A 13,664-nucleotide genomic window follows, 5' to 3' on the forward strand; every position below is an offset into this window, starting at 1 on the left:
TCTTCTGAAACAGTTGATAGATGTATTTTATAACTTAAAAACGGGAGCGACGCTAACGCGTTAGCATGTCTATGGCATTTTCAATGTTAAAAGTTAGCATGAAGCAGTTCCAGCTGTCTTCACGTTCGGGTGCATTTGTTTTCAAATTATAATATTTCTTAAATTTATTTTTGTTTATATATTAATAATCTAATGATAATTATTATATACAATTTCAGATAAAGAGACAAAAAGAACCTGAATAGAAACACAACAGAAAATAAAATATAAAAGCAACTAACAATGAACATACATAAATAAATACATACATACATACATACATACATACAGAAATAAATAAGTGTTTCCTGTGAACACCTAGTGACTCTTACACCTCCATTTCATCCCTGTTTTATTTAAGTTTAATGACAGTTTGTTTCGGTCAAACCATATTGTCAATGTGTTAATTTCTTCAGTGATTTCCTCCAGAACTTTCTGCCAAACTAGAAAACTGCTGCATCCTAGTAAGAGCAGAATACTACTGGAATTAATCTGAATAAGGAAAGTTGTTTTTTTTTTTTCCTCACTAAATGGATGCTGCACTCACTCCAGTTTATTGTCTGGAATAGTCCCAGATTGCATTTCAGAGCTTCTAGAATTGAAACATTTTCATGCAGGTGGTGTTGGGGGGTAATTTTGGGTTTTGGGTCTTGGGCCACATGTAGAACGAATCAGTTTTTAAATTAAGCTTTCAATTCATATAGTGGCATCTACCTTTTTTTTTTTTTTTTTTTTTTTTTTTTTTTTTTAAGGTTACTTTATACTTTTATACTTTAAGTAGGTTTTGGAGCACATACTTTTTCACTTTTACTTGAGTAAAGAGGTCAAGTTGATACTTCAACTTTTACCAGAGTGTTTTTAAACTGCAGTATCTATACTTCTACTTAAGTAACAAATGTGTGTACTTTTGACACCACTGAGCATCCGTCATAAGTTTCAAAGTTGGGCGCATGTCCTTTTTCAGCAATGTACTTGCGAAACAGGTTGGCTGTTGACTGTGTATTTCTGTGGGTGTTCTTCGCATCTTTTTCGTGTAAAATTCGTTTTTATGACCATCTTGTCAACAAACTGACAGCCAAAGTAGGTGTTGTATCGCGTTATCGATAGAAGGCATCGCATGATTAGCTAGTGCTACGCTGCACGCGAGGTGTACTTGTTTCGCACGTTGTTTTTTTATTTAGTTATGTTTATTTATTAATATATTTATTGGTTCTCTGTCACTCATTTACCTTCCAATGGTTTGTTAGGGGTGGGTATTGTTGTTGTATTTCTGACTTTCTTCTTACATTTGTGGCAGTTCCCACTGAATGAAAGAATCATTCTTGTTCATGATAAAATTCAATAAACAGAGTGTTTAAAAAAAGAAAGTGACCTTTTCCTTCGAGAGATGCATCCTTGTTCCCAATTTGGTGCACCTGTGTTATTTCTTTGAAATCTTTTTTGTTTTTTGTTTTTTTAACAGTACACTGTTGTGGTTATTTTTGGCCCTACAACCTTCAAAATAAGGTCAAGGATAGTCATCATTGAAGTTGTCCCAGACATTGAAGGGAATAGACGCTTGCAATGTCGGACCCTGTAGTTTTTTCTGGGCCCCTCCCCAATCGGACCGGGAGTGACATGTTTAGCCGCATGTTCTCCTTGAATTGCTGGCTGTCTGAGTGGTGTCCAAAAAATGAAGTGGGCTTCATAGATAAATGGCAAAGCTTCTGGGGAAAACCTGATCTTGTTAGGAGAGACGGCGTCCATCCTACTTTGGATGGAGCAGCTCTCATCTCTAGAAATCTGGCCAATTTTATTAAACCCTCCAAATCGTGACTATCCAGGGTTGGGACCAGGAAGCAGAGTTGTAGTCTTACACACCTCTCTGCAGCTTCTCTCCCCCTGCCATCCCCCCAATACCCCATCCCCATAGAGACTGTGTCTGCTCCTAGACCACCAATAACCAGTAAAAATCTATTTAAGCATAAAAATTAAAAAAGAAAAAATAATATAGCACCTTCAACTGCACCACAGACTAAAACAGTTAAATGTGGTCTATTAAACATTAGGTCTCTCTCTTCTAAGTCCCTGTTAGTAAATGATATAATAATTGATCAACATATTGATTTATTCTGCCTTACAGAAACCTGGTTACATCAAGATGAATATGTTAGTTTAAATGAGACAACACCCCCGAGCCACACTAACTGTCAGAATGCTCGTAGCACGGGCCGAGGGGGAGGATTAGCAGCAATCTTCCACTCCAGCTTATTAATTAATCAAAAACCCAGACAGAGCTTTAATTCATTTGAAAGCTTGACTCTTAGTCTTGTCCATCCAAATTGGAAGTCCCAAAAAACAGTTTTATTTGTTGTTATCTATTGTTCACCTGGTCGTTACTGTGAGATTCTCTGTGAATTTTCAGACCTTTTGTCTGACTTAGTGCTTAGCTCAGATAAGATAATTATAGTGGGCGATTTTAACATCCACATAGATGCTGAGAATGACAGCCTCAACACTGCATTTAATCTATTATTAGACTCAATTGGCTTTGCTCAAAATGTAAATGAGTCCACCCACCACTTTAATCATACTTTAGATCTTGTTTTGACTTATGGTATGGAAATTGAAGACTTAACAGTATTCCCTGAAAATCCCCTTCTGTCTGATTATTTCTTAATAACATTTACATTTACTTTAATGGACTACCCAGCAGTGGGGAATAAGTTTCATTACAGTAGAAGTCTTTCGGAAAGCGCTGTAACTAGGTTTAAGGATATGATTCCTTCTTTGTTATGTTCTCCAATGCCATATACCAACACAGTGCAGAGTAGCTACCTAAACTCTGAGTGAGATAGATTATCTCGTCAATAGTTTTACATCCTCATTGAGCACAACTTTGGATGCTGTAGCTCCTCTGAAAAAGAGAGCCTTAAATCAGAAGTGCCTGACTCCGTAGTATAACTCACAAACTCGCAGCTTAAAGCAGATAACCCGTACGTTGGAGAGGAAATGGCGTCTCACTAATTTAGAAGATCTTCACTTAGCCTGGAAAAAGAGTCTGTTGCTCTATAAAAAAGCCCTCTGTAAAGCTAGGACATCTTACTACTCATCACTAATTGAAGAAAATAAGAACAACTCCAGGTTTCTTTTCAGCACTGTAGCCAGGCTGACAGAGTCAGGGCTCTATTGAGCCGAGTATTCCTTTAACTTTAACTAGTAATGACTTCATGACTTTCTTTGCTAATAAAATTTTAACTATTAGAGAAAAAAAAATTACTCATAACCATCCCAAAGACATATCGTTATCTTTGGCTGCTTTCAGTAATGCTGGTATTTGGTTAGACTCTTTCTCTCCAATTGTTCTGTCTGAGTTATTTTCAATAGTCACTGCCTCCAAACCATCAACATGTCTATTAGACCCCATTCCTACCAGGCTGCTCAAGGAAGCCCTACCATTAATTAATGCTTCGATCTTAAATATGATCAATCTATCTTTATTAGTTGGCTATGTACCACAGGCTTTTAAGGTGGCAGTAATAAAACCATTACTTAAAAAGCCATCACTTGACCCAGCTATCTTAGCTAATTATAGGCCAATCTCCAACCTTTCTTTTCTCTCAAAAATTCTTGAAAGGGTAGTTGTAAAACAGCTAACTGATCATCTGCAGAGGAATGGTCTATTTGAAGAGTTTCAGTCAGGTTTCAGAATTCATCATAGTACAGAAACAGCATTAGTGATGGTTACAAATGATCTCTTATGGCCTCAGACAGTGGACTCATCGCTGTGCTTGTCCTGTTAGACCTCAGTGCTGCTTTTGATACTGTTGACCATAAAATTTTATTACAGAGATTAGAGCATGCCATAGGTATTAAAGGCACTGCGCTGCGGTGGTTTGAATCATATTTATCTAATAGATTACAATTTGTTCATGTAAATGGGGAGTCTTCTTCACAGACTAAGGTTAATTATGGAGTTCCACAAGGTTCTGTGCCAGGACCAATTTTATTCACTTTATACATGCTTCCCTTAGGCAGTATTATTAGAAAGCATTGCTTAAATTTTCATTGTTACGCAGATGATACCCAGCTTTATCCATCCATGAAGCCAGAGGACACACACCAATTAGTTAAACTGCAGGAATGTCTTACAGACATAAAGACATGGATGACCTCTAATTTCCTGCTTTTAAATTCAGATAAAACTGAAGTTATTGTACTTGGCCCCACAAATCTTAGAAACATGGTGTCTAACCAGATCCTTACTCTGGATGGCATTACCCTGACCTCTAGTAATACTGTCAGAAATCTTGGAGTCATTTTTGATCAGGATATGTCCTTCAATGCGCATATAAAGCAAATATGTAGGACTGCTTTTTTACATTTGCGCAATATCTCTAAAATTAGAAAGGTCTTGTCTCAGAGTGAAGCTGAAAAACTAATTAATGCATTTATTTCCTCTAGGCTGGACTATTGTAATTCATCATTATCAGGTTGTCCTAAAAGTTCCCTGAAAAGCCTTCAGTTAATTCAAAATGCTGCAGCTAGAGTACTGACGGGGACTAGAAGGAGAGAGCATATTTCACCCATACTGGCCTCTCTTCATTGGCTTCCTGTTAATTCTAGAATAGAATTTAAAATTCTTCTTCTTACTTATAAGGTTTTGAATAATCAGGTCCCATCTTATCTTAGGGACCTCTTAGTACCATATCACCCCAATAGAGCGCTTCGCTCTCAGACTGCAGGCTTACTTGTAGTTCCTAGGGTTTTTAAGAGTAGAATGGGAGGCAGAGCCTTCAGCTTTCAGGCTCCTCTCCTGTGGAACCAGCTCCCAATTCGGATCAGGGAGACAGACACCCTCTCTACTTTTAAGATTAGGCTTAAAACTTTCCTTTTTGCTAAAGCTTATAATTAGGGCTAGATCGGGTGACCCTGAACCATCCCTTAGTTATGCTGCTATAGACCTAGACTGCTGGGGGGTTCCCATGATGCACTGAGTGTTTCTTTCTCTTTTTGCTCTGTATGCACCACTCTGCATTTAATCATTAGTGATTGATCTCTGCTCTCTTCCACAGCATGTCTTTTTCCTGATTCTCTCCCCTCAGCCACAACCAGTCCCAGCAGAAGACTGCCCCTCCCTGAGCCTGGTTCTGCTGGAGGTTTCTTCCTGTTAAAAGGGAGTTTTTCCTTCCCACTGTCGCCAAGTGTTTGCTCATAGGGGGTCGTTTTGACCGTTGGGGTTTTCTGTAATTATTGTATGGCTTTTGCCTTGCAATATAAAGCACCTTTGGGGCAACTGTTGTTGTGATTTGGTGCTATATAAATAAAATTGATTTGATTTGATGTAAATGTAATGAACCTGTCTGAAATCCTTAAATAGTTACTGATTAATTAATCATTGGATTTGACCTCGAGCTTCAAGAGATGCACCCGTGCTGCAAATATGGTAAACCAAATTTCTGATCAAAGTCAAAATTCAAGAACCCAGTGTGGTGAAAACTGATTACTCCAATGAATGCTACACTCTCAGATATAAGGGCTACAAGCATTAGCCCACATCGCTACTGAACGCAGTACAAACAGAAACAGCCATGAAGTCCAAACGTCTGCTGTCTTCATGAATATTCTGGATTTTATTTTCAATAGATCTTGAATATGATTTGAGTGCACGCCTTTACAAACCTCATATAAAGCCAGAGAGTGGCCATATCGTGGCTTAACAGTGTTAACGGAGGGGTCAAGGGTCAGCCAGGTGTTGCTGCTGAGATTATACCTAAAAAGAAGACAGAATACAGAAATTATGACTGAAATTTTTAAAATGTTCTTAATGCTTCCTCCTCACTTACAAAACACAAAATGTTTCTCTTATAATTCATATCATCTGTCATGAGTTTGTGTGTGCACGTGTGTGCTTATGTCCTCTAAGGACAAATCTTTTGAATAACTGCAACAGGAAAACAGAAATTTGCTTTAGCCTGTGGGGAATGTGCATCACAACAGAAAGTATTCGACTCTTGACATTGTTTAACTCGTACCAGCCGCCTTGTCTCAGCGAAAAAAAAACAAGTGGTTGTACCAAGTAATGTGGCGTGCACCTCTGGGCACACTGAGGTGACACCTATTTGTGACAGGTGCAGTCGTCACCACAGAGCTGCTTCTATGATGCACGTAACAGAATTACAATATCTAGTTTAACAGTAGCTCAGACCAGTTGGCAAAAGTCTGTCCTGTAGTTTCATGGCTTTGATTTTACAGTGTGTATCCAAAATACAGCCAATGTTTCATTGCTGTGTTGTTGTTCTTGCTGAAAAAAGTACAGTAACTTTATATGATGGCAATGACAACAGAGCATTACTATTACAAATTATAGAATATTTTCATTTTTTAATCAGAAGTACTGCATAAAAAACATCACACAGCTGCATATTACAGGATGAGTGAAACACAGACAAACATAAGTGCTCAGAAGGGGAAAGTACTTACGCTTTGACCATGTGATAGTCGGAGGCGTTGAAGACGTAGCCTCCGATTACCCACATTATACCCTGGTCCACCACAGCCTTGTGCGAAGCCCTCGCCAACCCGGCCTCAGTACAGACCTCCTGGCTCCAGAAGGAGGAGTTGGCAGGCACAGAGATGGAACAGTCTGGACCTAACGAAGAAGAAACCCCCAGAATCAAAGCTCCACAGGAGACAAATCGATTTAACATGTCAGTAAATGGACTGCATTCACAAAGCACTTTTGCATCTGCATCAGACGCTCAAAGCGCTTTACAGTAATGCCTCACATTCACCCCGCTGCCATACAAGGTGCCCACTACACACCGGGAGCAACTAGGGGATTAAGGACCTTAAATAAATTAAATCAATAAGGGGAAACGCAATGAAAGGAGCCCAAACATTTCTGTAGTCAGTGTCAACATCAAACTGAAGAACTCTTTCTAGTCTGTGAGAAAGCAGACAAATTTTAAAAAGAGTATAAAAGTTTGCCGCAATTTGCCCTCCACAAAATGTGCAAATAAAAATCAGGAGGGATAAATTTTAAAAATTAAGACGATGAGCTATAACTTATTAAAATTGTCCCCACGTTGTTTAAAATAATAAAATAAATAACCACTTTGTGCTTTCACAACAAACCTGATTAGCTGTGGAGGGTTTTTTTTTTTTTTTCCATGTGTGGGGTTAGAACATTCCATTCTGAAACAGTAACAACCCCTGGAGTCTTCCTGTTTTGGTGGAATAACTTTATGGGGGGGAATAACTGTGCCCGAAGCCAGAACTTCCCTCATCTCTGGAGAAGAACAATAAGCAGCAGCATAAAGCGGAACTGCTCCTGAATGAAGGGAAGGGATTTTGGGAGGTGTTGCACAATCTGTGAATGACTAAGTTATAAATAGACAAGTTCAGCGCTGTCCTGACAAGCGCTCTGTGCTTTTTGTTTGTTTAAATCCTGTAGGTAGATTTTTCATCTTTAACAGGGGTACCCAAACCTTTCTGACTCCATGGACCAGTCAGCAGCTGTCATACTTCTGACGGACCGGGGAGCACTGTAGACCTGATCGTAATATACTCATAATGTCACATTAAAGGACATGTCTCACATATTTTTAACATCCCAGTTAGTAAGACAAAATAAAAGTAGTCATGATTGAAAGTGTCTCTGCACACGTGCTAATAATTATTGATCTCTGTTGTATTTTATTCCTCCCACTCTGAGCGTTAGTAGGTGCATTTCCAGAAAACGTTTCACTCTGCAATTTTCGGCATTTTTCAGTGTTTGATGCACTTATAAGCAAAACAGAAACATCCTAATGACTGACAGACAGAGAGAAAAGAACCTGCTCCATCCAAAAACAAAGTTTCTGAGCTGCTGTTTGAATGTGATGGCTCGGATTTACAGAGAGGAGACGACACGCATCACCCCGAAACTCTTAACTTTTTCAGAGGGTTGAATTTTGGAGCATAAAGTCCGGTGACGCGCTGTTTGTGTGGATGCTGGTTTACTGAAGCTGTGTACATGACCTTGGGACATCTGACACTGTTTTTAACAGACTGCCTGGACATGGAGATGGATTTGTTACACTGGAAAAGTCAGAATACATTATTTCCAGGAGTTCATGGATGTAATTTTATGTGCCATGATCGAGAGAGAGGCACAGCTGCAGCCGGCGATCTCACGTGCGTGCGTTTCTTTGATCGCGTGAAGAAGTTTAAATTGGGAAATTAATCCACAAGACAACAGTGAGAGTGGCATGTTCCCCTTTTGTGTTTTGTATCTAGATTTCTTTCTTTCTTTTTTTTTTTCCTGTGAGAGAGTGTATAAAGCTGGAGCTGTGTATGTGTGCTGTGAAGCTCGCTCTGTGTGTGTGTGTGTGTGTGTGTGTGTGTGTGTGTGTGTGTGTGTGTGTGTGTGTGTGTGTGTGTGTGTGTGTGTAGCTGACGAGACACTCGCTTTCCCCCAGCAGCAGATGTCTTATTTTATTTTTTTAGATTTTATTGATAACAATCAATTAATTGTGCACAAATCTGAACCTGGAGCAGAGAGGGTTACTGACAGGCTGCGTTTATGACTCATGGCAATGCAGGTGCACATAAACCTTTGAGCCGCAGATTTTACCGTGACTCCACCAAAATTATCACTTAAAAATCAGTCACCATAACACGACATCACACTTATGTCAACTTTGGAATTAATCTGTGCCTCCATTCTTAACATTATCAGCTACATTCCATTGAAGCGCACGCTGGGACGCTTCTAGTTGCGACGTCACTTGTCAGAAACACCCGAGGACTCATGGGTATGTTGTTGTACGTTGAATGCCATATACTTTGAAATCAGCCATGGAAGTGCACAAAGTAATCCTGGTGGATCATCGGATGGCCACTAACAGCCTCAATCTAAATTGTTAGAATTTTGGTGCGACATGTCCTTTAAGTGTCTAAAACATTGGAAAAGTATAATTCAACATTAACCACTGCAAAAATCTATATTTAATTAAAAAGACTTTGAGCCCTGGGCCTGTTTTCTGGAGACAAGGTGAGTGACAGGCACAGTGTGTTTTTAGCATCAAATTTGCTGCAGATCGAGTCTCGCTTTGGTGAAGATCAGAGAAGAAAACCCGGCCTCAGACCAGCGATGCCATTGGGGCAAGTTCTGACTATTCTCCTTTAACTTTAATCCAGAAGGATGAGATATACTGGGATGTGAATAAAAACTTCAGTCCCCCACTGTTTTGATTTACTCCAGCAGTTTATTCTCTATGGGTGTGCAAGATTATTCGGATGATGGTTCGGAAACAAAAGTTCTGAATGAACCTTCACTGACTTTGGGCCTTTTTCTGCAGTCACAGATAAAGTCTTTTGTTACTTAAAACTCTCTCAGTTACCTCTCCCAGGTAACTTTATCTCCACTAAAAGTGACTGCCGAACTCTCGCACCTTTGATCACAGAGATGAAAAAACACCATTTCAGACAACAAGCTCCTTTTCGTGATATTTTCTTTCACCATTTTGGGAGAGGGATTGTCAGGATTTTGCGACTCACTGTACTACAACAATCCCTAGATTCACAGCTCAAGTCAACATCTATCAGATGAATTCATTGTCTCAATTCTAACCCACGACCTCTGCAGTGTGTCATCGTGGAGCGTCATTCAATCCCAGGCTACAACTTGATGCTGTGACGACGTCCTTTCTAGTGTGCACTCGTCTCGATGCCTTTGACCCTGACCTGACAACAACAGCAAAATATTGTAATTTAGCTGATTTAATCTTTAATAAAATGACATCTGTTTCGGATTTATTTATTACTTCTGAATGAATAGACATTTCCTTGTGATATGTAATGTACTTTGATATTTCCAGGAAAATCAATAAGAAATATATAAATAAGTAACAATACAAGCAGGATAATTTCTCCCCTTGCATCCTATGGGTTTTGGCAACCAGTGTGGCTCAGTCCACAGCCCTGTACTGGTCCACAGCCCTGTACTGGTCCACAGCCCCGGGGTTGAAGGCCCCTGGTGTAGAGCAGAGTGATCTCCACTGAAGAAAGACAAAGACAAAACCCTGCTGATACCAGCTAGTTAGCAGTCGGGCAACAGGACGCCAACTACTCATTATTAATACAAATTAGGCGTGGCCACGTACCACACCAACAAAATGATCTCAACTCACTGTGTGAAATTTGGCCGGTTTTCTTCAGTAGCTGAAAAGATTCTCCCATTAACCCACTCCAACCTGACTATGGTTAAATAAAACTGCCTCAGCGCCTTGTTGGCATGTTCATAAATAAGCACAATTTCAGTCTTCGCTGAAGGCATTTGAAGGTTGTACATCTGTCAAAGAGAGATTAAACACACAGCTGATTTGACCAAATGCATCAGTCTCTGTGTTTACACGAGTTGATGGAGAAAAATTCTTCATATGGGAGCAGACTGCACAGTAAGTGTGCCGTTTGTTGATTAAAACACTGACAGAGTGCTAATTATTTATTTATTTTTTAAAGCAGCCAGTCTGGTTTCCAGTGCCTCGGGTTTGGTAATTAGATCGCTAAAAACGCAGAGCTGTTGATATATCTACGGTAAAATGAAGTTGTTGTGTCTGCTTGTGCAGAGCAGAGTGTTGGAGCTGTTTAAAAACTCAGAGCAATTAGAGCTCGCACTGTCAGGGCGGTGCCAAATAAAAACACTCAGCGCTTCCAAGTTAGCCAGAGGTTATGAGGAATCTGATCGTGCTCAAGGATAATTTCATTACAGCAGAACAGAGATGTGTGCGCGCGCGCGTGTGTGTGTGTGTGTGTGTGTGTGTGTGTGTGTGTGTGTGTGTGTGTGTGTGGCAGCAGCAGGTGCAATCCAGGTTTGAAAACGGAAAAATGATGGAACTGAACCTCCAGACAGACTGGTAAAAACTGGGTGGATTAAAAACAGCACTCAAAATTAAGTTGCATTGTTATAATCCCCCCAACCCCCCATCAGATTAAAATGGTCGCAGTGCTTTGCAACAGTACCTCACACACACACACACACACACTGAGACAACCATGCTAGCATTCATGCAAGATGGCTCGAATCCATTAAAATAAACAGATTTACCTACAAGATGGAGCACCTTTCAACAAATTGGCACACTAATCAATTAATCTGATTATTTGGCTCTCTCGGATACATACAGTCTCACTCTAACAAACCAATCACTTGCAAACAACTGCTCTGTGCAAAGGACGTAATGAAACCTGAAGCAGAACGGTAGCACTTAATCATCTGTTTAACTGCTACCTGCACGGCTGGTTAGGTTGATGTTTGCTGATTTTAAAACATGGGCAACAGTTCTCCTCTGCAACAGAGCTCCATGTAAACACAACATTCAATAATTTTGTTTGTAAAAATTAATACTAGCAACCAAACTTGTGATTCATCAGGCTCAGAAAAGACATCCAGAAACCGGGGTTAAGCCCAGAACACAAGCCCAGGTTTTTTTGTCACCGAGAACGTTTTGGCACATGTTGGCCTGCCGCAGCCAACTCGATGATATTGAGGTTACCCCCCCCCCCCAAAAAAAGAGTGCATGAGGTAATGAGGCTGCGACACTGGCAATGAAAGTGATGCTGTGGTGGCGGTGTGCTATGCCAAGTTACAAACCTTGCCATCCATCTCTGCAGACACAGGCCTTGGCCTGGCAGCTCCCTCGCTCAGGGTAACCACAGTTGGCCAGACAGTAAGGGACCAGACAGGCTTCCCCCGTCCAGTTGGCTTCACATTTGCAGTAAACAGTACCAGTGGAATTCCCCACATGACACTCGCCATGACCTGAGCAATTGTTGGGACATGTATTCACTCTGGAGAGAGACGGAGAAACAAATTCCAACTCAAATTCCATCTGAAAACACATTCTGAGGTACAAGGTCAAGTTCTGCTATGGTTAAAATTGTTATTAACAAAACCAAAACCAAAAGTGAGCTGTACTTAGATCTTAGATTACGACATTGACAAAGACCGTTATTTTAGCTGTCAAGCAGGGCACATCAGAGTTAAAAGTAGCTCATAAAATGTAAACTCATGTAGAGCGTCAGCTTTAATTTCAGGATAATTACACCGTTTTTGTTTTTAGGGACCAAATGTAATTGACAATGCCATTAGAGAGATTACTGAGTTGATCTCAGAATCACACACACATGCGCATGTACAGCCTGCATGCAATAAATGTGCATGTACAACCAACCCAGCTATGTCAACATCAAAAAGCTCTGATTCCAACAAACACATAGGGAGTGTTGCTGCATTCTCTGAGTGTAACACCATTACGCCACGACACCTTTACAAAGAAACACCTGATGTCTGCTTTATTAATATTTAAAAAAGCTACTTATAGCAGCTTTCACTGGAACCGAATTGAATGCATATAAGCCAGACAACAACATTATGTTCTGGCTGTAGCCTTCCATCCAGAATATTTTGAGGCCCTTCAAAAAAAAGAATTCGGTGATGCAATTTGAAATCACCTTCTTTGACAGTTCTCTTCACTTCCAATGCCTAGGTCTGGTGCCCACCAAGGTCACTGCTGCTCATCTCCCAGCCCAAATTACCAGTAAAACTGAAAACTTAGCTAATACAAAGTGCTGACAACATATTATAGAGATCACAAGTTACATTATGTCATTCACAAAAAAATGTTTTCTCTCTCTTGTAATCCTTTGGAAAGCAATGGAACGAAATGTTCTGAACGCTTGGTCTTAACCTATGACATAATTGCAAATTCTCTCCAGATGAAAAATGATCCCAATTCCCTTCTGGCCACACCCTCTGTAAAAGTATAAATTTCAAATATCACCAGTTGGAAAACCAGCCTCAAGCAAGTATATATGGACCAACAACTTTGATGGGAAGGAGTTCAAAGACTTATTGTTCACACAACTTATAGATCAAAGTCAAAATCATTACATACTACATGAAAGGAAAAAAAAAAAAAGACTCTAAAGCATTCTATATCAAGAATAAACAAGGTTATGTGAAAGGTTTTGCTGTCGACTCTAAAAATGAGATGCCTTTCTTTTCTATTTTTTGTCCTTGTGAAGACAAACATGTTTTGGAGTGAGATAGATGACACAAAAGGCCCTCATCATTCTTTCATGTTCCTGAGGCAGCATGATGGTTTGATGTTTCGGCTCCTCCATCTCTCCAAAGACACTAAAGACCGGGGGTCTTGGGGCACTCTGCTTTCATTTGAATCTGTTGTTTCTCAGCCGAACTGCAATCCAATTGCTATGGTGACGGTACCAACTAGTGAGGAAAAACGCAGGCACCCATTGTGCCCTGTGCAGATGTTTGAGTGGGACAAACTTCATTCTGGTTTACAAAATACATTTTCATTTCATTCCAGAAACCATTTTTTGTACATTTAAACACCTGGGCCTGAATTGACAAAGAATCTCAGAGTCCTCTCAGAGAGCTCCCAACTTAGCCTAAAGAGTCCTAGCAAGGAATCTTAGCGTAAGAGTGACCCAGAAAGTTTCTGAGAGCAATTCTGAGCAAGGAGTGGACAGAAACTTTCATCTTTGTGAGGAGGCAGGATTGGCCCTTTTGCTACTTATGAGGCCATCTTCTAAAAGCTGTGATGGGCTGTCCCAAAAATTGAACTGCATTAAGAAAG

General features: G+C 40.1%; 1 protein-coding gene across 1 annotated transcript in view; it reads right to left on the reverse strand.

The window, feature by feature from the left end:
- atrn (attractin) overlaps nt 1-13,664 on the reverse strand; it is a 446,230-nt gene that overhangs the window by 380,989 nt on the left and 51,577 nt on the right. Inside the window, exons 5-7 of the mRNA XM_034159382.1 lie at nt 11,657-11,853; nt 6,502-6,670; nt 5,701-5,791 (exon numbers count right to left, since the gene is read on the reverse strand). Of these exons, the coding sequence (XP_034015273.1) occupies nt 5,701-5,791; nt 6,502-6,670; nt 11,657-11,853 (457 nt within the window). The remainder of the gene's footprint in view (nt 1-5,700; nt 5,792-6,501; nt 6,671-11,656; nt 11,854-13,664) is intronic.

Source organism: Thalassophryne amazonica, chromosome 19 (genome assembly GCF_902500255.1).
Source record: "Thalassophryne amazonica chromosome 19, fThaAma1.1, whole genome shotgun sequence".
NCBI classification, from domain to species: domain Eukaryota; kingdom Metazoa; phylum Chordata; class Actinopteri; order Batrachoidiformes; family Batrachoididae; genus Thalassophryne; species Thalassophryne amazonica.